The sequence below is a fragment of the Lissotriton vulgaris genome, chromosome 2_1, assembly GCF_964263255.1.
Source record: "Lissotriton vulgaris chromosome 2_1, aLisVul1.2, whole genome shotgun sequence".
In the NCBI taxonomy this organism is placed as follows: Eukaryota; Metazoa; Chordata; class Amphibia; order Caudata; family Salamandridae; genus Lissotriton; species Lissotriton vulgaris.
Genome location: NC_141687.1, coordinates 557,874,410 through 557,902,308, shown reverse-complemented (window position 1 = coordinate 557,902,308; position 27,899 = coordinate 557,874,410). Strand labels below are relative to the sequence as shown.

Below are 27,899 nucleotides of genomic sequence, written 5' to 3'. Positions count from 1 at the left end.
TAGGGAATGTCCGATAAATAGCTTGGACTTTCCCCAGAAAATAGGAAGCAAGGGATTCACAGTGGGAAAGAGAGCTTACGGTCGTAGAGGTAGTCCGCTTTGGTCCGCTAAGGTAAAGCATTATGATTGAATTATAGACCCAGCATGGAGAAGCAATGCAAACACCTGCCTTTGAGCCATAGGACAGGTGGACACAGCCCTGTTGCTGAGATATGAACAGGAGATGCACAATCAATACTATTGATATATGAACACTTGGCACGTAACTGTACAGTTTTGTGTTTGGTCATGTAATGCACAACCCTACCATTATGCCCTACCGAATGCAGCACCCATCTCTATCAATGAGATTTGGGGCAGGAAATGCCCAGCCCTACCATCGTGTTGTGGCCACTGGTGTAGGAAGGGTGCAATGGGCCCAAATGCAAGCATGCAAAATGACCCCCAACCCCACCCCCCAATTTAAGCTTAGTAGTAAAAAGCATCCATAATATGGTGCACAGGGCGTCTTGCAGTCTGAGTGCCACTACACTGGTTGCACCACAGATAGCTATGTCCCTCGCTGTGGCACCGGTGAGACCCAGCTCTACCCTTGCACCACTGCTTGTCAGTGGAGCTCAGCTTAGCTTATGTTGAACAATTTCTTAGATCCCTCAGAGCAGCTGCAGTCATCATTCTTTCAATCTCTGAGGCCTCTCTTTAATCCAAACCTCCAAACCCAGATATTAAACTCTCCACAGTGACGAGCACAAGTTCCACAAACTGTTTGGGGAGGGAAACATAACCACTTCCTTGCCTGCGTTGTTAAGCTGTGTGGATCGATGGTCCCTGCTTAGAAGATGAATAAATATGAAGCATGCGTTTGACACAAAAAGGAGGAAGTAAAAAAAAGGAGGAAAAGTAGAAGTCCACAACCCTCACATCCGTATATTATCTCACATTCAAGAATGCAGTCGAGAAAAGGGAAACATCTGAAAATTACTACTTCTCCAGAGCCCCCACGGCCTCTACTCCAGATATTTCAGCTCAAAATCTAGGTACAGGTGATGCCATGCAAATTCTCCCTAGAACACATGCATGCTTCGCATGGAAAATGGGGAAAAACAGTGATTCTTGATGCCTATCCCTAATATAGAAGCCCAAGGGCACAGGTATACTTTAGCTGATTGCAGGAAATGCTTCTTTTCTGTCGGGCATCACTGTGGATTTCTCTATTCTTCTCAGTCAGCATAACATAAACATCTGTTGATTGTTAATGTTCTAAAATCGAGCAAGGAAGATGAGCTGAGGCATAAGTGTGACCTATGTGAAACTGACATGAGCAAAGCAGTAGGAAATTCTCCTGGATTGAAGATCTAGGAAGAGAAAGATCTAAACTGTCTGATGGCAGATGTGTAGAGAGCAACAGGGAGGCTGTGCATGGCAACATGCAAAGGGGTTGCTCAACATCCTTGCAGTCTAATTGGCAGGTCCTCAGTTTATGTACAAATTTACAACAAAAAAATCACCTGCTCCAGTGTTTGTTTTATGGGTGTAAGACAAGACCTCCAAAATCTTCCAGTTTGCTTATAAATGGGCTCTGTAACTTTATAAAAACGAGTTGCATTTTTCCCACTTTATCGATTAAATCTGAGGGGCAGAGGGCTATTTTCTCTCATGTTAGTTAAGATTTCTATGTGACTTTTATTATAGGCAATGTACTAAGACACAATAATTGTTTGCTTTGCATTTTAGCAGACTCACAAAGAAGTGACTTTTGAGGAAAAGAACGACGTCAGAGACAGGCTATCCTTTAGGTAAGTGCATTACTGTAAAATATGAAGTCAACATCCCAAAACCTTGTGTCATCACCCCCTAGGCCCTTGCTTTTTCTTGTGTATCTCCTGAACTAATTCCTTTTGCCCATAAATCAAGTGTTTATATTGTTCATGCAAGTAGCATAATACGCCACTAAATCCCAACAAGTCTTTGAGCTGAAATCCAGTGGGGCTTGCAGCATCCCACATAAGGAAGATCTGTGGTGCCAATAAATTCTACAATGATCAGTGATCTGCACCATGCATCTTGATCAGATGACAACTGACAAATGCCCGCTGTTTTGTACTTCTTGTTACCACATCTCTCCCACTTCCTCGGCACTCTGAAATGGTTATCAATAGTTTGCAGAGTTTGGCAAAAACGACAAAAATAATAAATAAAATTCATGCTGTGTAAAGTCTGCTTGAAGTGGTTGCTGTGCACATTACCGGAGACAGTCTTGTGGCGTCCTCCAGGAAGGTCTTCAGCTCCTCTTCCCCATATACCACATTCATGGCGGACCCACTGGAAGAAAGTCAAGTCATCAATATCCTGGGAGAATAGTAAAATGATGTCCCTGTCTAATTTAGGAATAATATAAGGAGTATTTCTTGATATATGATTGGAGGATAGGCAATTCTCACCTCCTGCCTAGCGTATCTGCAACAAGATTGCAGTTTCAAGGTTGAAAATCACTGTAGTCTTTTCGTCTAGCAATCACTGTGAGGGTTATCACTCACATTCTTGAATCTTAAAGTCATTGTGGCCCGCTTTGAGCCCTAAAGTTCTGTGGAGATGGGTCAACCCTCCAACCTTCAGCCGGAACATTGTCAGTGTTTGAGCTAATATAAATATACCATTCATATAATTCAGTTCCCCTTAACATTGACTATATATATATATATATATATATATATATATAAGCAAAGTCCTGGGAGTTTGGCTCTCGACGCCGTACTCCTCCTCCAGGTACAGATCTCTCAAACACCAAAATTGTGCAATAACGTGTCTTTATTCTCTCCTCACCATCAGCATGACGCGTTTCGGCGGTATCACAACAGCCTTGATCACATGCCTATATATCCCAAACATCCATCCAACTCCAGAGAGTAGGTGTCACGTACTTATGATCGGTATGAATAGGGCTAATTTATTAGTTCAGATCTCCCACGACCCCGCAATAACAGAGAGACGCGTTTCGCCTGCGCATATATATATATATATATGATCAAGGCTCTTCCGAGCCGAAACGCGTCAGACAGAGTAACAGCAAATAAAAATACTGCAGCACGATTACGTGGTCCGTCTCCGTCCATGGTATGAATGCTGAGGAGTGACGGAGTGTTTGGATATATATATATATATATATATATATATATAAATATATATATATATATATATATATATATATAAAACAAAAGCAATTTTTAATCACAAACCACCGGCAAGGCAGCTGAGCAGAAAAACCACGCGAGTCCCAATCTTCATTTGGCAATATTTAATGGAAAGGCAAGTTCATCAAATCTGACGCGTTTCGGGCGTCCGCCCTTGGTCACAGATCGTCAGGCAAGTAAAAGAACATCCCTTTTAAAGGGTCCATTGCACAAATTACAATTACCATTTTTTTCTTTTTGCAACACCATGTGATTAGAAGCATTAATACTGAGAACATACTACATATATTAGACATAGCTAGTCTGTTTTCCAAACCATCATTTGATATATGTATATATACAGGTGAATAAAAGGAGGTATTAATGCATTATTTACATTTTGTTGCCAAAGTTTACACTGACATTAACATTTTTATAAAATTGTAAAATTTTTGTCGTTATTTTTAGAATTCAATATCAAACAAATATTGATAACGCCCATTTGTGGTGGCGCATGATACCCGCATAAATGCGCTTGTATATACGATTGCAAAAAGACAATATAGTGTAGCCACTGTCCATATGTCACTGAAAAGTGCAATGCGCGTAGAAAAAGTGCAAATGCATATGTGCAATTAACGCCACCTAATCTGTGCAAATATAGCATATAAATAAATATAAATACTTATAAATGCTTTAAAATCATCTAGGTTTTCCAATTCATAAAACCTGATGTTTCGACATATGAACACAATGATGTTGTTTATGTTGTGGTCTATTACAATAGACCAATTGGCTGCATAAATGCACCAAAATTGTGCTCAAAGCAATGGAGCAAAGTTGTTTGAATATCTTCATTTGTGTAAACTTAAATAAGGCAACAAGTTGCAACCACCCTTGTATAAATCACTGTTCATACAAAAACCAAGGAAACAGAATAAAGCATTGGTCTTAATGTCTATGTTCCAAAATTCCAATAGGAAAATAATGTGAATTCAGTACCCAACTAAGAAAAAATCATTGTGCTTGTGGTAATAAAGAAAAGGGATAAACTACAATATGTGTAATAAAATTCATACTGAAATTTTGAGAAGGATAAGGTAGATAAAGCAAACAAAATTGGCCCATAAATGGAATGTTAAACAAAGACTGGTTATAAGAAAACATATAAATCTTCCGTTGTGTTCAATCCATTGGGAAATTTGCTGTCTAACTCGATGATAAATTGTGACTCCAGTCTTCTAAGCATTTTTTCCCTATCGCCACCCCGTCTAGGTTTGGGGACAGAAGCAATAACATAATACTGCAATATATATCACAAACAAAGGGTGTCAATAGTGCAACCTACTACCAATTAAATAGGGCCCAACTGTTGCAGGTGAATACTGTCAAGATATCCAGCTATCAGGTAAGTGTTGACTACTATGCAATATGTATCCTTCTGGAGGTACGACAGAAGATACTGGGCTATCACCCTTTTTTAATTCTAAAAAAATTACTTATGAAGGGCGGTGAACCTGGTCTATATTTTGAGTGAAATCCTGGCTACGAAATTAATATTTTAACAGACCGGTCCCGAAAAATTAATTATTTCATCCAAAACAGGATTTATGATGTGTCCTGAGGAACCTGAGAGTCTTGCTATGAAACTGTTTATTTTACCCACAGGAATGCTAGCAGACGTGGGAGAGTTTACATATGTTTTTCAAATTTCATTTGGAAAGAGAATGCCTGAACCTCACTGCAGGCAATATATTGTAACCAGGCTCACTGTCTGTCAGTCTCAGGCCGGAAATGATTCGATAGTTACCTTAGAACGTAGGACGGCCTCAGGAGGCAGGGGTAGCCCACGGTCTTTGTGAAGGCAAGAGCGTCATCCTATTCAGGGATGGAACGAAAAAGAAGCACATTTATAAACAGACTCATTTCTGTACATGGGCAACAGCAGCCAACTTTAAAAGATGTAAGTGGAAATTAATTGAGTCATGACGTTAATCAACACGTTTTGGAAAATAGCCCATCTTTTTAGCTTTATAATGGCTCAAACCAGGAGGAGCAATAACTTACTTCTGGCCAACATTTTATCGAGCTCCCTCTTATGTTCTGGGTTATCTACAACGGTACCGTCTCGAGATTTGCCCCCTGCAGTATTTGGGCAGTATCTCCTCTTTGAACAAGGAGGATTCTACTGTTCTCTTGGTCTAAGGTGTACAGTTATACCATCCAATATTGTTTCAGATGTTCTGTATCTGGAACAGAGAACAACGTGTCTGCAAATTTGGAGATTTCCCTGCAGGTTGATGCCCCTGAATGGCCAGCAAAGTTGGTGCAAAGTACTTGACATGTGCATCTCTACCAGCCACTCTGAGATGCAAACCTGTTGGTAAATCCGAAAAAGTACCCATTGGACAGTCTGCCACGGATTCGAACGTTCCACTTTGCTTGGTTTGAGTTTAATTTGTGAGATCACATCACACCCAGAGGTTAAAGGCTACAAATGACATATGTAGACCACTTTGTCCTACATACCAAAGTGTTGACGGCTTTCCAGGGGGCTTGCGCAATGTTGAGCTCATCTAGGATAGCGGAGAAGATGGAGCGATCCTCTGCTCGGTCTATCTGCAGAGGATTTGTCCCCATGATTTTGACTCCATTCTTGTGAAGGGGCACAGCCAAGTTGTTGGGAATCTGTCCTCCAACGGAGATGATGCATCCGGCACATTCCTGGAGAGAACATGGAAGATATTGAAGTCAGGGGAAAGGAACAGAATTCAGAGGTTTTGCTGGTAAGTCTTTTATTAGTACAACATTGTCCTCATGTATATGCTGGCAATGTGGCCTACTTTGGGGATTTCTACCCCACCATCAAGAAACAGGGATAGCTGGTGCATTCAATTAAAAAAACTCAAGAAAACTGTTGCCTTGTATGCTCAATCACCTTCTGTGTACTAGAAAGCTCCATTGCTCCACTCTATATTCTTAGGCATGTGTTTATTGAAGCTCGATTGTACTATCGCTCAGTTCCTTACGTAAATGTCTGTAAAGTTCTTTTTAAAGTGCCATCACCTGTTTCTTGTTTATATGTATTGTTCTAGATTATGTAGATTGCTCAAGCATGTTCCACCACTCAGTTTGGTATCTCTGAGTGGATTCCTTTAGATTCATTCTACCATCTCATTTCTTATTCTAGGGACATATGTATAAAGCCCATTTCCCATTCGCAAAGGGGCCGATTCTCAGAATCGGCCAGTTTGCGAATGGGAAAAAGCCTTTTGGGATGTATCATCTCAAAAGGCCCTCGCAAAATAGGGAATCGCAAAATTTGCAATTCCTTATTTTGCGAAAGTATTTAAGGAATCGCAATTTGCAATTCCTTAAATGCGATGTAAAATGCACCCAAGTTGTGCGATTTCTTCTTAATAAATTGCAAATTACCACCAACTTCAAGTTGGTGATAATTTGCGATTTCTTTGAAAAATGCACTTTTTTGCATTTTTCAAAGTGCCATGCGGCACACATGCATTCCCTTAGGGCATGTATGTGTGCCACATGTGCACACATGCACATTTCCGGGGTGCAACGTAGTGTCCTTTTGACACCCTGGCACCCTTGAAATTGTATTCTTAATTTGCGATTCTCTAATTGAGAATCGCACATCGAGAATGTCTTCCCATTCATTCCTATGGGCCATTTAGGCCCATAGGAATGAATGGGGAGGTACGCCTCAATTGCGAATCACAATTTGCGATTTGCAATTAAGGAATATGCTGGATTCACAAAATTATTTGCAAATCCTACATACATAGCGTTTTGTGATTCTCAAATAGCGATTCTCTAAAAATCGCTATTTGAGAATCGCAAATGTATCCTTTGCCTATGTGAATTGTTCTGGGGACTCTCTCGTTCCATTCCTTAGTTCTATGACTGTGATGATTGCTCCAGAATACTCCTTCACTCTGTTCCCTTTTGATTCCTCAAGGATACTCCTTCGTTCTGTTCCCTATTGATTGGTCCAGAATACTCCTTCACTCTGTTCCCTATTGATTGCTCCAGAATACTCCTTCACTCTTTTCCCTATCTATGTTTTTACGCCAATTGCTCCAGAACGCTCTCTATGTTTTTAAATAAATAGCTCTAGAATGCTCAATTAACCTGTTCCTTATTGGTATGCGTAGTTGGATTGTTCTAGAATTCTCCATCATTAATTTCTTATTGGAATGTATCGATGGGTGAGTTGTTCTAAACTGTCTTCTTATCTAACTCATGTTCTAATGGCTATGTGGAATGTTGTAGAAAGCTCAATCAATGGCTTGCTTTTTGCTTGTCTGGGTGGATTGTTTCCTGTAATGTGTTGGAAGGAGGCCTCTTTTTTGGAAGGTTACCTCATTGTGAGCAATATCCAGGATCCTTTCGAGAGACAGTTCTTCAAAATAGAGTCGGTCACACTCATCGAAATCCGTGCTGACGGTTTCAGGGTTGCAGTTCACCACCACAGTCTTCTTTCCAAGTTGGCGCAGAGTACGGATGGCGGACACAGCGCACCAGTCAAACTCCACACTGCTGCCTGCAAGGGTCAAGACACATAGGGCACAGAAAAGAAGAAGGATGACAACAAAAAACATCAGTAAAAAGACACTGATAAAGACGGCCATTGTATAGGAAAACAAGGACTTGAACGGAGGTGGCAAAATGGTGGAAGCAGATCAATATAAAGAGAAAACTAGAAACAGAGATAAGAGAAGCAGAAGAAGGGAAGAGAGTGAGAAAGCGAAAGGGAAATGAGAAAAAGAAAATGGTGACAGGGAGAGGGTCGAGGGAATGTATAGGAAATAAAGAATCAAAAATCAAAGAAGAGTATGACAGTCTGACAAATCGCTGAACCCTGGGCTTCTGTCGGGTATGGTTACCAGTCACCAAAGTGCCCTGGGGTGCAATGGGACGTTGCACCCACTTTTTACTCCCCCTGAGTACTTGGTATTGCAGAACAGATCACAGACGTTTGTGGGGCCCCTCCTGTAATATGGATCGTGGGTGACCCAAGGCAAATAAAAGAGTATTGCCCTAGTCAAGGTTGAGCCACAACACATTCTGTGACAGTGATTGCAAGCTATAGCATGCCCCCTGGGGGTCATAAACTAGAACCAGTAGCCTCTTCCACAGTGCTGGCCGTGTGGGAGCCGAGTCATTCTGGTACTGGCATTCTTACTCCACGATCCAGGTCCATCCACCCCGTTCCCTCAAATGCTCCGGAATTTGTCCTGGTACAATGGCCTGCCACCACGGTGCATAGAAAGCACCACATTGATGCCTACGGACATTGAGTTTATGCTCTGGAAATGTGCTGTGGGAGTGGAGTCTTCCTACTCCATCAATCCCAAACAACGAGTAAAGCTCCAGATGCTTCACTTCAAGAATTGCTTTCGTCACAGTTATGGCCAAGCTAGGAGCAGATCTTAGAAGTCAATTGCTAGACAGGTGGACACTACCAAATCCTCCTCAAGACTTAACTGTTCATCTAGGGAAACAAACATACACACTACGTGCAACCTCACAAACTGGTTCAGACATAACCAAGATATGAAACAATTCTAACTTCTCTAAATGTATGTAAGGTATGCATGTGACCTGAGGACAAGCAACCTGCATCCGCCCTGGAAATCTGCCAACGCCATCAGCGAAAGCTCCAGCCCTAAACACAAGTCAATGCTCCCAACACAGGGAAAAGACACCACTCCAAACCTGAGGACCAATCAGTGCTCCTGAGCTAAATAAGTATGTGTGTGTTAATTGTATAGTGCAAACCAAGTCAAAAAGTGGCACAGAACTGTAGCAGTATTCACTGCACTCAATCTGTGGACAAATCAATTCACCTGCTTGAAAATTTGGCAATGATGAAAATGCAAACCCAGGCAACACACCCCACCTAATGGCAAGTCTATGCAACATGAGAGACAGTCAGTGCTCTTGATTTGAGGACCAATCAACCCACTGAACTTAAGGATCATTCCTTTTACTTAACCCAATGACTGGTCAATATAACAGACCAGTAACCTATGAGAATGCATCTGATCTGAGGATTAGACAATACACCTCACAAAAAGGTCCAGCCATTTTTTCATGATTAACTTCTTTGTGCAGATATATATTCAGTCTACTGCAATTTTCTCAGTCTTCTGTTTACTTCAGTTGCCAATATGAAATGAATTTATTATTTATTTTATTTAAAATATTTATATAGCGCAGCTATCACCTTACAGGCATCCTGGCACTGAGATTTCTCGAGGAGGAAGAGCACGAGAGAGAGGCAGAGCAGTAAGGTGGCCATCAAGTTAACCCTTCGGAAACAGCCAAGTTTTGACACGTTCCCTAAAAAGAAGAAGTTCTTCCGTTTGGGGGATGTCCAGGGGCAGACTATTCCAGAGTTTAGCGGCAGCAACTCCGAAAGATCTGCCCCCGGCCCTAGCTTTTTTAAATCTCGGCACTTTCACAAGACAAGCCGTTGCAGATCGAAGTACTCTGGTTGGGGTATACCAGGCAAACATGGCTTGCAAAGAGCTGGGCCCAAGTCCATGCAGGGCTTTGAAAACGAGACAGAGGGATTTAAAGGACACTCGCTGCTTTAACGGGAGCCAGTGGAGTTCAGCCATCGCCGCTGTGGCCGAGCACCTTCTAGACCAGCCAAGGGCCAGTTTAGCAGCAGCGGACTGAACTCTTTGAAGTCTGTCTAACAGCAGGCCTGGAGACTCAAGTAACAGCGCGTTACAATAATCAAGGCGACTTAAAATAGTACACCTGACTATTAATGCCTGGGCCTGTAAGGGAAGCAGTGGTAAGATCTTACGTAGGGACCGAATGAGGGCAGAACAAGTGGACACTGTTTTCACAACCTGGGCTTCCATGCTCAATTTGTTGTCCATCATAACACCCAGATTGCGAATAGTGGTGACCGGCTGAGTTTTTCCCACAGATTCTGGGGGCCAGAAATCAACCGGGAAGGGACGAGGAATCCGTCTTCCAGCACAGAACAAAACCTCAGTTTTGGTGGCATTAAACTGTGATGAGTTGTTATGTAGCCAGCCAGCCGTATCTCGCAGACAATCATGAAAAGACTCCAAAGGAATCGATTCCTCACCCTCCCAAGAGAGGATGAGTTGAGTGTCGTCTGCATAATTGATGGCTTTTAGCCTATGAGATTTTATCAACGTAATCAAGGGTTTTAGATACACGTTAAATAAAATCGGGCTGACCGCCGAGCCTTGAGGCACCCCATGAGACACCGGGGAAAAAGCAGATTGAAACGGGGGGAGGGACACAGCCTGCTTCCTATCAAGCAGGAAGGAGCGAAACCAACGCAGGGCATTGCCACCTACCCCGGCCTCCCTCATTCTTTCCAGGAGGATCCCATGATTTACCGTCTCGAATGCGGCAGACAGGTCCAGCAGAATCAGAGCCACTGCCTGACCCTGTCTGCACGCATTTGAAGGTCCTCCATAGCAGTAAGTAGAGCTGTTTCGGTACCATGGGCTGGGTGAAAGCCGAATTGTATTTCGTCCAGAAATTGATGATGCTCCAGATGTTTGGAGAGACTTGAGCTCACCCAGCACTCAACAATTTTTGCAGGAAACGGTAACAAGGAGATGGGTCTGTAGTTCTGTAAACACTCTGGATTTAGGGAGGGTTTTTTCAGCAATGGAGAAACAAGAGCCTGTTTCCAAAAAGCAGGAACTGTGCCACTAAGCAGTGACTGATTACAGATCCTGCATAGAGTAGGAAAGAGTTCATCTCCATAGGCTTTCCAAATCTTATGAGGAATAGGGTCCAAAGGTGATCCAGATGAAATACCGCAAGCCAATCTGCCGAGGTCCACCTCCGTAATAGGGGGAAACTCCAACAGACAGTCCGCAGGCCGCCATCCTGGGCTCCCAGCTCCAGTATCTGTACTTCCATCCCAAGGACAAGGGGAACATATCAAAGTGGGGGTGGTACTCAAGTTGTGAATGATGGCTTCTATTTTATCATTGAAAAACAGAGCCAAGTTATCACAAAGGGCCTGTGTAGGAGGGGTCGATTTCAGAAGTCTAATTAGGCGAGGGCCTTTCATAAATAAAAAATGTAAAAGAATCTTACCAATATGGTAGGGTCCACAACCGAGCACCATCATGCCGTGGTCATCAAATTTTATATCATGTTCCTGAGAAAAAAAGGAAAAGTAACCTATGATCCACTGTCTGCATGGCATGGCATGGCACTATCAATCACTCCATTATGGCAGAGAACGGTACATCTAGAGCCCAAAGGCAGAAAACAATGACGAGGATAATCATATCATTTGGTCAAAGGTTCAAGAAAGAGAACTATTTAAAGACAGATTACATAACAGGAGGAGAAGATGATTAGGCAGAACATGAGAGCGAGTGAGAGTAACAGAGATACAAACAGGCTGACATCTAGACAGAAATAGAGGACAAACAGACAGATGAGAACAAATAGTTAATTAGTAGTATTTTGGGCACTTGACCACTTCTAATTTGAGACATTGTATTGTTATACAGCATTTATATAGCGCTTCCCACCCTACGTGGAAAACTAAAGCGATGGCCTACATGGGCAGCAAGCTACACCACATAGGGGGTGTGGATGGAAGGCTGTTCACTTTGTATTGTGATCATAAGTGGTAAGACATTCCACATCATGTATGATGACAACACTTATCGTGTAGCATATAGAGGGGGACAGGCAAGTCTAAACCACCCAGCTTTATAGTTTGGTAGGAGAGCTCTGCTGGTAGCACCGCCTGTTGATGCAGGTGGCTGCAAAGAGTCGTCGATGGCAGAATTACATAATTTCCAAAACTGTTATAGTATTAGTGCAGAAGATTAATGTTGTAGTGAAAAGGCAAAAATGCAGGAATTTGTTTTACTGAAATTACATGGGAGTCGCAGATTAACCGCAAGGTCCTTTCGCAGAGCTGAGGGTTGACTCTCGTACCTAAATCATATGAGGGGTGCAGATAAGATTCAGGTGTATTTACGCAACTGTGTGAGGGCATGCCTTGAATAACTATGAATGAATGAATTAAAGGGTAAAGGACAGAGACCCAGTTATGGGAGGCCATGGACTGGAATCTTTGTACATGGCTGGCCAGGGTTGAGCTGCATTGACAGAGCTAGGTGAGGTCCTTACTTGGAATGTGTGAGCCAGGACTGAGATGCGCTTTCTGAGTTGTACAGCAGCTCTGATTGGAATATCTAAGAACTTGTGGGTCAGGGTTTGCAAGAACTGATATTTTAAGTTAAAACTGAACTATATCTGGGTCCTTGAGGGACTCTAAATCTTAAGTCTAGGAGTAGGCATTTCATCACAATCCTTTCTGATACATTTACTAGACTGACGTTGAAGAACAAGTAGGAGGTACTCAACTTACATTTCCATTGTATGTGAGGTAGAGGTAGTTTGTGACCGCAGGGTACTCTGCTGCCAGTGTGTCAATCTGGAAAGAAAAACATCATCCATCAAAAGGCAAGCCACCGTGGATTGCTGGGAGTGATCCTGAATACGTCTCAAAGGGAATTCAAACACGAGAGAGTGTATTATACAATTCTTGATTTCATCAGCAGTGCTAGGGAAGCCTTCACTCAGGTTGTGCTACTGGTACAACTCTGCAGGAGCTGGGAGTCATTGTGATTAGGAATTCCAAGTGGCGGCTCAGCACTGCGGATATCCCATTGACCTGATCAGGGAAGGGAAGGAACGAACTCTCAAAATAAGTAGTTTCGAATTGTTTGATGGACAAAATCCTAAAGTGTCCCAATAGCAGAGTTTAGGAATTCGATGTATCCAAATCAGGACTGAGCCAAGCCTCACATCACCCCTAATTGAGAGCTGCCAGCATGCTACAGCGACAGAATAGGGTATGGTTAAACCCATCTTGAAATGAGAGGAAACTGGCCTACAATAAATGTGTGGGATTTCCTACAAGGCCCCGTGGCTCTGAAATGCAGGGCCAGATGAGGAAACAGTCATTCCCATTAAAGGCTCTCCTATCATCTAGGCATCATGTCTGGACTACAACGTCGCACCCCAGAGCAAGCTTCCAGTCAATACATATCTATGACGAACATTTGAGATAGTGTCTGAGCAAACCGAGATGGAGGGAGAAAATGTGCCATGTTCCGGACCACGTGCACTGACAATGTTGTGCATTCATTCCCCACATTTGTTTTATTTCTGATGCAGGCCAGTTTCCGGCACAGAGTGGATCTTTCAAATCATACCTGACACTGCAGTGTCCAGTGGTCCTTACCTGCTTCACCCAAGGAGTGATGTTCTTGCTGAGCCTAAGCTCACGGGTCTGGGCCTCATTCAGCCCCAGGCACTTTCCAATCTTCTTGTCAGAGAAGCCAATCTGCTTCGCTCTCCTCAGGGTCTCTTCTGAAAGGGACTCGCTGGGGTTCAAGAGAGGCAAAATGTTTCAGAAGCATAGGCAACAAGAGGGTGCAATGCAAACCGAAGAATGGCATCGTCCTCCAGTACGACTAGCAGGGCTAGGGCAATGCCCGTCACGTGTTAGGCCCACAAGCCATCATAACATTATAATAGTGGAATAATAATTACATGTAGTAAATGACAACCCCATAGCATGCAAGGTTACTGTTTATAGCATAAATAATGATTTTGTGGCATCACATAAGAGTCAATGGGAAAGAAAATGACATCACAGAAGCGTATAGTGGCATGACATCTAACAACATCACAATACGTTTATGCCAAATATATTTATAACTGTGGTGCATTACTCCCCACACAAGAAATCCTCTGCTCGTCCATACAGTTTTTCACAGTCAATGGGACTTTTTTCGGCTGGGCTCAAAAGAGAACCCTAAGTCCTCTAAGAAACTTATTGTCAGCTTCCCGTGTTTATTTCTAACCACATGTGCTTTAATTGTGATTTATTTGTATTCTTAATAATTTGTGAATAAATATACTTTTGTAAAGTTTGTGAAGTCACCGCATCTTTTTTTTCTATGATTAGGTGTCCTTTGCAATCTTCGTGAGGGAGGCATAGGAGAAATGGGATGGGGGTTAGAAAGGAAACTAGGGAGTAAATCTCTGTGTGCCTGTGGAATGTAGAGGGCTATTTGTAGAGTGTGTCTGTGAAAAAATAACTGTATACTTGTGTTCATTTGACTTGAAAACGAGTAATTGACACTGTACCTTTGGGAGGTATTTCTTATCTCTCTCATGTCATTAAAGATGTCACTGATGATGGACCTGTGGAGCCCCTGACGGTTCCTCTTTATCTCCACATTTCTTCAGTAAGTGTGCCAGGACCCTGATAAAAGAGTTGCCATCAAGAGGATGCAGAATGTACAACTATGCGGATGACTCGCAGCTACTTCTTTGCCTTGACAGCTCTATAGTTACACAATTAGAATTTCAGGACATCCTGGAGTGCATATGGAGCTGGATGGGCAGCAGTCAACTAAAACTAAATGGCAAACAAACAAATACTGTGATTCTAAACAACAGATTGGACCACTAGGATAGCCGTCACTTGCCAACTGCAATGGGCGACCCACCTACAACTAAGACATTGGCAGAATGCCTAGGTGTACTTGTGGGTAGTCAGTTGACAATGACTTCTTTGATAGGAGTGGTGGTTTAATAATGTATTTATCTAATAAAGCTGATAAGGAAATGTACCAGCCCTACTACAACCAGAAGTCTTAAAAACTGTAATTAAGGCTACTATCTAATCAAGACTGAACTATTCCAATTCCATCTGAAGCAGCTTGGCTCCAGCCTTACAGGTCACAACTACAGAACCTAGAGGTGCACTATGCACTACATACTTGTGTGCCCTAAAAGTGTTTCACTTTAACTTAGTACTGAAGTGCATTCACTGTAGAACTAGGAATCATATATATGGTATGCCTTAACATTATTAAAATGATAAGCTCATTAGACACCTGATAAGAACCATTCCCACACTATCAAAATGTAATTACACTAGAAATGAGAATGATATATGTAAACGCCTGCACTAATGTTTTCGCATTGGTATTCATAATGCAGTTCTTAGTCACATTTGTATTTGTGCATTTAAAGTTATTTCATACTTATTGGAATGTAACTAAGCATGGGCGGAAAATCCGTTCCGCTCGCGGATTTCGCGGATTTTCTGTAAATTAGCAAACCGCGAGATGCGCGAATTTCCTGCAAAATCCGTGAACGAAAATCCGCGAACGGAACGGATTGGGTCAAAAGTTCAAGCTGACTTTTGTAACTCTTTTAGAATGGCGCCAGCAAGCTGCCAGAGCCATTCTAAAATAGTTACAAAAGTCAGCTTCAACAGGAAGCTCTAATAGATAAAGTAAAGCAGGTGCTGCTCAAATTCAGTTACACAATCATTAATCACCCCCAAACCTGGGGTGATTAATGATTATGTAACTTAATTTGACCTTCAACTGGAGCACCTGCTTTACTTTATCTATTAGTGCTTCCTGTTGAAGCTATTTATAGCTATTTTAGAATGGCGCTGGCAGCTTGCCGGCGCCATTCTAAGTGGGGCTGAGGGCAGAAGGGCACAAAAGTGGGACAGAGGGCAGAAGGGGACAAAAAATGAGTGGGGCAGAGGGCAGAAGGGCACAGAAACAAGTGGTACAGAGGGCAGATGGGCATAAAAAACAAGAGGGTGGCAGTGATTAAGCAGGCAAAAAAAAAAAAACCGCGAAATTGCAAAGCGCCTCGCGAACACCCGCGAACACGCAAAGCGCCTCGCGAACACCCGCGAACACGCAAAAATAAAAAAATTCGCACAAATTCGCGAATTTTGCGGATTGCCAATTTGCAAATCCGCAAATTCGCGAATTGCCAATTCGCAAAATTCACCCATGCTTAAATGTAACACGGATCCAATTCTGAATCTAATGTACTGGCATTTCTTACCCAATGTAGTGTAAATGTGCATCAATGAGCTAATACTTTAAGTTAGCATGATTGGGCCTGTATTTCTTTCTGCATAAAGTACTGTTTCCATTTATGCTTGCGTGACTTCCTCTTGCAGGTATGTTCACATTTTTGTTAGTTTGAGAATAGATGTCAATCTGTATTAGGGATGGAAAGCAAGCAAAGAAGACATTGACAAGGAGCATGGGGAGCTAGAGCATTAACTGACAAGTTTATTCAGCAATGTTCCAAGGAGCTGCAAGTACCCAAGGATGTCGTTTTCAGGACAGTCATGGGAAAGTTTGTTAATGTATCAGCCTACAACATGAGAATGCAAAGGACAACGGAGCTCCTGATGGTGTGATTAATGAGTGTTACCCAAAGATTTGCATTTTTATTAACTAGTGTTCTCAAAGGTTGATGTTGCCCACTGTTTCCTTTGACTTTGAGAAGTACAAACCTCTAAGCTTACTCTTTGATTCTTTGCTATGTGTGGCTTAGGATAACACCTGTTTTACTATCCCTAGAAGACTCTTAACCGCACTTCTGAAATGCTGACACCTTCGCAAAACTTCCCACAGCTTTTTGGGGGATTTTCCCAACCTTTTTGAGATCCTTTTAGACTTAATCATCCTATATAGTTTAAGACTCCAGATTTGAGGACTTTAGATTTTAATCATGTTTAGGAGAGAAGATCAAATACTCTTCTCTGAGAACTAGACCCTGCTGTTAATTCTTTGTATTGCTGTGGCTGAAATGTTTGTTTGTCTCTTACTGATGCACTTGAGCGTCTTTAGGAGGTTCGGCTTTCCAGTTGTGATCTGGTATCTTTATAGCATGGCATTGATAGTGATTGATATTAAACGGACTGTTATAAAACTTTGTAACCTTATTGTCTTTTTCCTAGTCCGTTTTGTGCAGCCAAATGGGTTACACTGTTAATTTAAATGTGTTTGGCCAAGTGCTAACTACCATCACCTCTCAGTCGCACAAATAGATTAATCGGAAGACTAATGGTAAGAGGCTCGGCTCAGCTCCAGATTACATTTGTCTATGTCTCCCTAATAATATCACACACAGGCTGCAAGTTAACCAAAATAAGGCTGCTTATCTCATTTATAAACTCCCCAGGACTTCCCATGTAACACCTAACCTGAAAGAAATGCATTGGCTGCCACAAAAACGGAGGATATAGTTTAGGACCTGCTGTATCATGCTTACAGCTATCAAAGGCACAGCCTCCGCTCACTAAATAGGAAAATTGAGAAATGCATTCCTACACAAACACTTAGACCCTCGGGATCGAGCTACTTAATAATTCTTAGATATTGCATGAAAGGTAAGTGATAATGGAGTTTCTTCTGTTTAGGCTCCCACAATGTGGAATTCCCCTTCGGGCCATCTACAATTAGAAACTGATTTTGTTGCCTTTCTGAAGAACTTGAAAACCTGGTGTTTAGACATACATACGGGTATTAGGCGAGAGTTTTCAAACTATCTTTCTAATTGGCTATTTAATAACCACTTTCTCCAGCACCAAGAACCATTGGTTTACATGATCTTAATCAAGTTAAAATAACATGACATAACATACCATTATGTTATAGTAATGTAATACGTATTGCGTGAATCCACTATTAAAGAACAACCAGTGTCCTTGTTTAAATATTTATGACAACTCTTAGGAAAAACAGTTTTTGATCAATTGCAAATCTTCACTGAAAGAGAAATCTGATGGGGCCGCCACAAATTGGTTTTTAACCAAGCTTGCTGTCATCTTCATCTTAGATGACATCCGGAGTTTAGTAGATATTGGTGTAATAGGAGCCCTAGCATTATTAGATCTCTCAGTGGCATTCAACACCATCCAGCTCATTCTCCTTGGAAGACTAATAGAAGCTGGCATCACAGGACTAGTTAAGCAACAGTTGGAAAGACAAAAGGCAACCAGTCTCTCTGATCAATTGTAATTCCAGCCCAAAGATCATTAATCACTTGGATCTTCACTTATTTTTAACATCTACCTGTTTCCCGAGGCTAAGCTGCTGAAACATTTGGACATACAATTGTACATGTACGTTGAGGCCTCCCAACTGATTTTACTACTATCACATAAAACCAGGGCCAAAACTATGCCCTCAAGACGGATCCTTCAAGTAAACCCGTAAAGACGGTGCGGAATCTTGTAATTCAAATTGCTGTCAGTTTCTCCCTAAACACTCTAATGAACAAACTTGGTGCCTGTGGTTTTCAGTGAGTGAAAAGAAAGTATGTCCCTTGGAGAGGATAACAAACTCAAACTCACACAGATATAACTTCAATCAAACTCATCAACCCCAACATACGGAGATTACACATATACTGGAATCAATCCGCTAAAATACCACTAGAACTAAGAATGTAGCGTCGGAGGCTTTATTCATGTATATAAAAAAATTAGACTTATATTTTAAGCATCACTATTCTCATTTCAAAACCTTGAAAATGTTACAAATGTAAAGAACACAATCAGTCTAATGTGTATTAAAATAGTTCATACTAGACACCATAAATACAATACACATTTAAAATCAACTCTTTGAAGTTTTTGCTACGACGAACATGTGCATCATAAAAACAAATTTGTCAATTTTAGTAAAAAAACATATTACACAAAAATATACATCAAAAGAAAGAATACCACAACCTAACAGGGAGAATCTATTGCATAGCAAAAGAAAGGCTACTGTTGCAAGACCTGATCCAACTTTTTACGTAGAGTTCATATCGTTATTGCTGTCTATTATTATTTTTTGCAATAATCTTTTCTTGTAGTTGGATTTAGTGAATTATCAGCGTTGACAAGTTTCGGTGGTCTTAGAACTATAGGCCTCACCTTCCTCAGGACAAAACAAGGTGTACTAAGGATAAGAACCTCCCTCTTAGCGGAACTACAAATACATCAAATCTAAAAAAGGGAGCCTGTGGTTTTCTACAGCTTAAAATAATGAAAAGAATGCTACCATGTATTCAAGCCAACCACCAAAGCTCAATTGTTGGTTGCTACCAAGCAGCGAACACGGAGAAGTAGGTGATCCGCCAGAACTCGCCACACCCAACTAATATGTTGTAACCGGTGAAGCGCCCTCCTCCTGCTTGATGCAGCTCGAATAGAGCTCCAGCCTTGTTTTTTTATCACCCTTAACCCCGGGTGTGCTTACCCAGAAGTATATTTTTCTTCTGGATGACCAAGGAATTAGGCCTGGGTGTGTCTTTTAGGGGGCACATACCACCCACTTCCTTGTTTTGGTCCTGAGGAATACCGGGGATTATCCCCACATGGTAGAAACATGTCGACCAACACATAAACAGAGATATGTAGGTCGTAACTTCCCTACTACTATCTCACCTATATATTTTTTAATTTTGTCCAGTTACTTTTTTATTAAACATTTTATAAAAGCATTAACCAGGACAATTTTAACACTCACACTCTTTTTTGTTCGCACCCCACACTTCACTACCTGCTCCACTGCAAACGCAGGTGTTGAAGCACACCCAAATGACGCTAGGCCACTTGGGTGGGCCCCGATGATGAAGCAAGTCACCACTAGGTGGTGAGTGAGGGGTTTACTAAAAAAGGAACAATGTTTCTTTGGTTTGGACAAAAGCCTTCAGTTACCCTCATCGGGTAGTACTCCTCCATTTGTTCTTTTGAACCTTGACCAGGGAATCAGGAGTATTCCCCGTCCGACGACTACGGACGCAACTCCTTACTCTCCTTTTTGTTTCCAAGCCTGTGGTTTTCTACAGCTTAAAATAATGAAATGAAAAGAATGCTACCATGTATTCAAGCCAACCACCAAAGCTCAATTGTCAATGCACTTGTCCCATAAAGGCTATATTATGGTACTTGTTTTTCAGGGTGTAAAAGCATGCGTTGTAGCATGCTTTATTCGTTTTTCGGCCACCTGAAAAGACTAATTTCCAGGTTTTCTCACAATCACATAAGCCCCATTCCACAGATCTCGATGGCTGCCCACACCCGGTATATGGTGAGTACCCATCGGGGCACGTTCTTTCCTCAACATTCAGACTCAACATCCCAAGTCACTCACTCGTGATGTGCAGCCCAGCACGGAGACACAACTTTCTCCATCGCCTGGACTAAGGCATGGAGAGCTCTTTATCTTTGTAGCAGGAATCTTCTTTCCTGAATTTCGACACAAAACTGTTTCTCTCTTTGAATAATGTTTTATCTCTGAAGTTGTCAACTTCACTCCCGATACCAACCAAACTGTTTCTGAATCGTCAACTTAATACTCTATGGGCCTCATTTATGAGAAATGACGCATCGCTGCGTGAAAGCAGCGATGCGTCACTTCTCAGTGCGCATTCCTTGCGTCATGATTGATGCGTCATATTTATAATATGACGCATCATGTCGCAAGGAGTTACAGATACATCAGTATTTCTGACGTATCTGTAAGCGCAAAAGTGACGCATTGCTGGAGTGTGTCACAAAAGTGACGCAACTCCAGCAATGCGTCCTTTCACATGGGGAAAGCCCCATGTGAAAGGGCTTGCGTCAGTCTTACGCCTGCTGTGAGGCAGGCGCAAGATATTGACTCAACAGCGTCCTAAAAGTGACGCAGTGAAATCTCATAGATTTCACTGCGTCACTATTACGAGGCTTTTTGCGGGGGAACGGCCCCTCTGCATACATTATACCTGACGCAGGTATAATGTGGCGCAGGGGTTTAAAAAGTGACGCATCTACCTAGATGCGTCACTTTTTAAATATGGCGCAACAAGGCTCATGTTTTACGCTGCCGATGCGTCACAAAAAGTGACGCATCAGCAGCGCAAAACTGACGCAAGGCCTCATAAATGAGGCCCTATGTTTTTTTGTTTCTTCTGTTTCTTTCCAGTTAAACCCGTTTAGCCAATAAGCTACGTCATTAGGTCACAGAAGGTCTGGTGTACGCTGGGCTTTGTAATAAATAAATAACATAACAGCTTTGGCGCAAAAGTGTAACAAAACTTTCTAGACACTAACTTTCTTTTGTGTTCACACCTTCGGGTTACCTTTACAAAGTGTTTTTCAGCTGCAATATATTTAGTCAGCATTTCTCTTTCTTCCTTTATTGCTTTGCCCCTGGCGAGGCCATGAAACACATCAATGATTTATGTCCGGGTGAACTTTATACAGCCCTACATTATCCACAGGAGAGAGGACTAACACCACATTGCCTTGAAAAATAACTTCTTGTTGATGATATCTGAAGCTGAATTCGAAAGTCTGACTTTCGCCGGAAAATGTGCAAATTACGCATGAACACTTATTCGTGCAGTTAGCAAAACTCAATTTAAAAAAAAATATTTAAAAACAACAAAGCTGCACAATTGAGCAATTGCGGAGGTAGCATTTGCTTGTTTGCATGGTGCACAAAGTATCAATTAATTACGCACATCGATGTGTACAAGAACTGTTTAGTGTGTCTGTCTAGGTAGCTTTCCTCTCTGTGGAATGTTGTAATGCACGAGTGTTGTGTAGAAGAACTGTTCAATGTGTGTCGTACTCTGCCTCTCCGGTTAGCTCTCATCTCTGCGGATCGTTGTGATGCACGAGTGTTGTGTAGAAGAATTGTTTAACCCCTCCCCTGCTGATGACGGAACCGCTCCGTCATCAGCCGCGGTGGCGTTGTGCTGATGATGGAGCGGTTCCGTCATGGCCCTGCCCGACGCTCCTGCACGGTGCGGATTCCGCGCCTGCGCTGAGCGTTCTATTGAGCGGGCGGAGCCATGACGGAACCTCTCCGTCATAAGCACAGCGCAACCGACGCTAGTGACGGAGCGGTTCCGTCACCAGCATGCGCCCGCCGCATTTCCGCCCCGCCCCCTTAGCACTGCGGCGGAATAGCCGCCGCAGTGAAGGGGTTAATGTGCGTCGTCCTCTGCCTCTCCAGGTAGCTCTCCTCTCTGCGGAATGCTCTGTGTTGTGCAGAAGAACTGTTTAGTGTGTGTCGCCCTCTGCCTCTCCGAGTAGCTCCCCTCTCTGCGGAAAATTGTGATGCACGAGTATTGTGCAGAAGAACTGTTCAGTGTGTGTCTATCTCAGCCTCTCCCGGTAGCTCTCCTCTCTGGGGAATGTTGTAATGCACGAGTGTTGTGTAGAAGAACTATTTAATGTGTCTCAAGCTCTAGCGCTCCAGGGAGCTCTCCTCTCTGTGGAATGTTGTGTAGAAGAACTGTTTAATGTGTGTTGCCCTCTGCCTCTCCAGGTATCTCACATCTCTGGGGAATGCTGTGATGCATGAGTGTTGTGTAGAACAATTGTTTAGTGTGTGTCTCCCACAGTGAAAACATTACAAATGGACAGCACACCAGTTTAGAAAAATAGCCTATAATCATCTGAATAAAACGACCAAGTCAACAAAAATCCAGCATACAGAAGTAAAGATATTGCTTTTCAAAGGTTAAATCAGTTTAGTCCATAGAAATCTATTGGTGCGTTACTCTCATGGCCGAACTGGCCATAGCAGGCACCGGGCATTTCCCCGGTGGGCCACCAGGGTGGGGGCCAGTTTTAGACCCCTGGATGACCATTTTGTTACCGGTGGCCGGTTTTGCAGCATAGCCCCCTGCAACAAAAGCGGCATAAAGCTTTCCCCAACCACCCTCTGCTCCCCCGACCCCTCCTGGGCCGGCCGAGCTCTTTGCCAGGGCCGGTTTAGGTTCCCAGTCCGGCCCTGGTTACTCTTAACACAAAGTACCTTGGGTGTGTCAAAAATCAAAGACGAAACAGGTGCAAGGGAGGTGAGGCGTAGAAAAAGCAAAGCGATGCGTGGGTTCCTTATTCCTGGGGCAGGTGATGCATGGGTTCATTACTGTCAGGGGAGGTGAAGCATAGGTTCCTTACTGGAAGTGGTGGTGATGCATCTATCTCCAGACACGTAGCCTCAGCTCCTTACTACTGGGCAACATAGATGAAGAAATTGTGGTCTAGGAATGATGCGTGGAAAATACAGGCACGCTGCATCAAATACACTGCAATGAAGCAGGCTCTGCGTCAGAGTTGGAGCTGTGCATCATGGACTTCAGTGATGCGGTGCTCGAAACTCATGCTGCGGCAGTTCTGAAAGCTGTGGTCAATGTGCTGATTGGGAAATATGCCCCGGAGCTAGCAGCGTCGATGCGTCGAAGTTTGTAGCGATGCGTCGATAAAAACAGACACTGGTAGTCGATGCATGGATTTTCTCCTTTAGTTAACCAGATTCTATTTCCAAAGGCGCCGGAACTGGATTTGGCAGCACTTGGCAAGTCAGGACTCTCAGCAGAAGAGCCCAGGTAGTGGTAGATGAAGTATTTGATGGTCCTGAGACTCCTTAACAGGAGGCATGCAGTCACAAATCCTTGGAGAACCTTGGAAGCAGGATACAGGAAGCAATGTCCAGTGCTCTCACTCCCAGGACAGAAGCATCAGACCAGTACAACAAAGCAACAGGCAGAGTGGCAGTCCCTCCTACAGCATCAAGCTCTTCTTCCTGGCAGAATGTCCTTTAGTCCAGAAGTATTCTGCTTTGAGTGTCAGAGGTCTAATACTTATACCCCTTTCTCCCTTTGAAGTAAGCAAACTTCAAAGGAAAGTCCTTGTAATGCACAAGACACAGCCTTTCCCTGACTTGGCTCCAGACGCACTACAGGGGGGTGGAGACATATTTGTGTGAGGATAGGCACAGCCCTATTCAGGTGTCAGTGAAAACTCCTCCCACCACTCAAGCTCATCACCATGGACCGCTCTGGTTATGGTCCATCGGAATATGCAAGGCACACCTCAGATCCTTTTGTGTGACTGTCTAGAGTGAATGCACAAGAGCCCAATTATCTTCCTAACCCAGACGTGGATTCTACAGACAGGCAGAGGCACAGAAAGGCTAGCATGAAAATGCCCACTTTCTAAAAGTTCTTACAATAAGGAGTTAGGTCCGGGGCATGGAGTTGGCTGGACCATCAATAAATTGTATACAAAAACAGTTGCCAACTTCACATTACTTTTCGCCTCGCGATTGAGGAAAACAAACCAAAATTACTATGTAGTCTGTCTGGTATATCTACTTGATACCTTTTTACTTTTTATTTCATTGTTTCCAAGTATTTTTTGTTTGAAAAAGACACATAGATACATACAACACTTTCAACATAAATTCACTAAACAAACAATTACATTCCACATTACATATATATACACTGTATCAATTTTTATCATCATTAGATTTATATTCACAAAATGATTTCTGATTCTAATCTAAAACCAAAGGACAAAGTAAACATTTGAGTACTTGTTGTTCAAAATACAGCAACTTACTGCATTTCAATTTGTAAATATCATTTGATATGCTGCAATTAGATGCATTCCTGATTAAAATATAAAATGATATTTACAAATTGAAATGCATTAAGTTGCTGTATTTTGAACAACAAGTACTCAAATGTTTACTTTGTCCTTTGGTTTTAGATTAGAATCAGAGATCATTTTGTGAATATAAATCTAATGTTGATAAAAATTGATACAGTTTATATATATGTAATGTGGAATGTAATTGTTCGTTTAGTGAATTTATGTTGAAAGTGTTGTATGTATCTATGTGTCTTTTTCAAACACTGAAAACAGTGAAATAAAAAGTAAAAAGGTATCCAGTAGATATACCAAACAGACTACATAGTAATTTTGGTTTGTTTTCCTCAATCACGAGGCGAAAAGTAATGTGAAGTTGGCAACTGTTTTTGTATACACTTTCTAAAAGTGGCATTTTCAAACAAGCAATTTAAAAACCAACTTCCCCAAAAGATGTACTTTTAATTTGTGAGCTTAGAGACCCCCAAACTCCAAATCTCTATCAGCTCCCAATGGGAAATTACACATAAAAGATATTTCAAGGTAATCCCCATGTTTCCCTATGGGAGAGACAGTCCATGCTACAGTGAAAAACAAAATTAGCAGTATTTCACTATTAAGACATGTAAAACACACCAATACATGTCCTACCTTTTAAGTACACTGCACCATGCCCATGGGGACTGCCTTGGGCCTACCTTTGGGGTGACTTACATGTAGTAAAAGGGAAACTTTTGGGCCTGGCAAGTGGGTGCACTTGCCAGGTCAAAAAGGCAGTTGAAAACTGCACACACAGACACTGTAGTGGTAGGTATGAAACATGTAAGCAAGGCTACTCGTGTGGCTGGCACAATCAGTTCTGCAGGTCCACTACTTGCATTTGATTTACAGACCCTGGGCACAGCTGATGTACTTTACTAGGGACTTACTAGCGAATCAAATATGCCAATCATGGATAAACCAATCACAAACACAATTTACACAGGGAGCACTTGCACTTCTTGCACTTTGGTCAGCAGTGACAAAGTGTCCAGCGTCCTAAAACCAGCAAAAACGAAATGCAGCACACAGTCAAAAACAGGAGGTCTGCGCAGAAAGACAGGGAAAATCATGGCAAAAGATGCCAGGTCTAACACCCAACTTAATGGTTGTTCTTGTTCCCAATCCGAGGAGAGAAAGTTGCTTCCTATTGCCCTGGCTGGCATGCTTATACCCCTCATAACACTGATAATAAAAGCTGAGCTCTACAAAAAGAATTTATTTTATTCAAGAACCCATAAAAATTCTCCAGAATTATGTGAGGAGATACCAGTGCATCAAAAACTCCGGTTCTGGTCAGTATCCCAACACGAAAATCCAGGGTTCACAAGTTATTTCCAGCATAATAGGAAATAATAACGCAGTCCCAGAAATACCAGGTTACATTTTTGCATGTATTTTCCACTTTCGGGGAAAATAAGCTCAAATCCACACATATCTGCAACCTGCCTGTAGCTGGCAGTAAATGTGCCTAGAGGCTGATTTCAGGTCGGTGGTGTGGGTCAAGTGGGTTGGGTTGTGGGGTAATGAAAGACCGAGTGAGTGGAGTGCATTGGCTGCTACCCTCATGCTGCCTTATGCATATGCAGTCTGAGCACAGCAGCTTTCCACAGCCCCTACAGCGCTATGCATAGGTCGGGGCTTTGTGTCCCCAGGGCTGGAATTATTTGGTTCAGTGATTGCAGACCCAATAAGTCTGGACCCAGAGACCATGGGAAATGTAGAATGGCCAAGGCCAGTCAGAATGTAAGTAACATATGTTATGGAGATGAGGCCTCAGTACCTAGTCCAGGGTGGAAAAACCTCTCTAAGTTAAGCTGTTATTGTGTGCGCGCCAAGGGGTCATCGAAGACGACAATTAGAGATAAAGAGTATAGCAGAGTGGAGTGTTTTAGAGTGGAGTGCCCTAGAGTGAAGAGACGTAAAGTACAGTGGTGCAGAGTAGACTATCATAGAGTGCATTTGTTTTGAGCAAAGTGGTATAGAGTGCATTGATGCAGAGTGCAGTTACTTAGTGTAGAGTGGAGTGCCTGGAGTGCAGTGATGCAGAATAGATTAGAATGGTGTGGAGTGTAGTGTAGTGGCGTGGAGTGCAGTAGAGTGGATTAGAGTGGAGTGCTGCAGAGTAGAGTGCAGTAGAATATAATACAGTGGTGCAGAGTAGAGTGTTGCAGAAAGGAGTGGTGCAGAATACAGTGGTTCAGAGTACAGTGGTGCAGACAGCAGTGGCAAAGAGTTCAGAGGTGTAGAATGGAGTGGCACAAAGTGCAGTGATGTAGAGCTCAATGATGTAGTGTAGTTTTCAGTGGTGCAGCCTGCAGTGGCATAGAGTACAGTGGTGCAGAGTGTGTGGCTTTATTGTAGAATAGCATTGAATTCAGTGGCCGAGAGTGCAGTGTTCAATGTAGAGTGGCGTAGAGTAGAGTTGTGTAGAGTAGAGTGGCATAGAGTGGTGAAGAGTAGCATACAGTGGTGCAGAGTAGAGTGGTGCAGAGAAGAGTGGTGCAGAGTAGTATGGCACCGAGTAGAGTTGTGCAGAGTACAATAGAGTGGCGTAACATGTAGTGGCGTAGCGTGCAGTGGCATTGAGTGTTGCAGGATAGAGTATAGTGACATGGAGTGCAGTGGTGCAGAGTAGTTGGCGTAGAGTGCAGTGGCTTAGAGTGTATTGCGTTTGAGTAAAATGGTGTTGAGTGCATTGGTGTACAGTGCAGTGGTTTAGAGTAGAGTGGCACAGCATAGAGTGCAATGGCATAGAGTGAGGTGAAGCATAGGGCTCCTGTCTGTAGTTTTCAGGAAAGCAATAACCTGTGCTGTCTAGGTTTATATGGCACAGTGCTATTGCACATGTTGCACATACTGAGGCTTTTGCTCATTACGTGTAGTTGTGTAGGCTACTACTTTTGGCTTGACAATGCTTGTTATTATTAAAAGGGTTTGGTACTCCGACCGACTGACTGTAAAAAGAAACATCAATAGACGTTCAATAGAGGATCACATCAATCAAAAGCCAACAGTGCTTTGTTTGAAGAACCTCAACATGAATATTTGTTTAGTGAGTGCACCTCATCCCTGCAGGCATGTTTTAAGGGTCATCTTACAGCCTCGTAAACTGGAGCATAGAAGGGGCTCGAGTGGGCTCTATGGTGAGAGTAATCTACATTTCTCTTGCTTACCTATAAACTTTCTCACTTTGAAGCCACAAAAATCGAAGTAAATACCAAGCTCTCTAAGAAGACAGAGTCTGAGATTTGACCTATGTGTTTAAATGCACAGCAAATGTGACAAGATGAGAAAAAGATTTGAAGGTCTGCTTACAGCAAATGAGATCTCAGAAGAATACAGCAAAGTTTGGGCAGGGGAAG

At 42.6% G+C, this 27,899-nt stretch overlaps 1 protein-coding gene across 1 annotated transcript in view; it reads right to left on the bottom strand.

Moving 5' to 3' along the window:
• The window catches only part of CPS1 (carbamoyl-phosphate synthase 1), a 133,308-nt gene that overhangs the window by 34,084 nt on the left and 71,325 nt on the right, over positions 1–27,899 (bottom strand). Inside the window, exons 22-28 of the mRNA XM_086955557.1 lie at positions 13,474–13,615; positions 12,595–12,660; positions 11,298–11,361; positions 7,553–7,734; positions 5,700–5,894; positions 4,981–5,048; positions 2,247–2,322 (exon numbers count right to left, since the gene is read on the bottom strand). Of these exons, the coding sequence (XP_086811683.1) occupies positions 2,247–2,322; positions 4,981–5,048; positions 5,700–5,894; positions 7,553–7,734; positions 11,298–11,361; positions 12,595–12,660; positions 13,474–13,615 (793 nt within the window). The remainder of the gene's footprint in view (positions 1–2,246; positions 2,323–4,980; positions 5,049–5,699; positions 5,895–7,552; positions 7,735–11,297; positions 11,362–12,594; positions 12,661–13,473; positions 13,616–27,899) is intronic.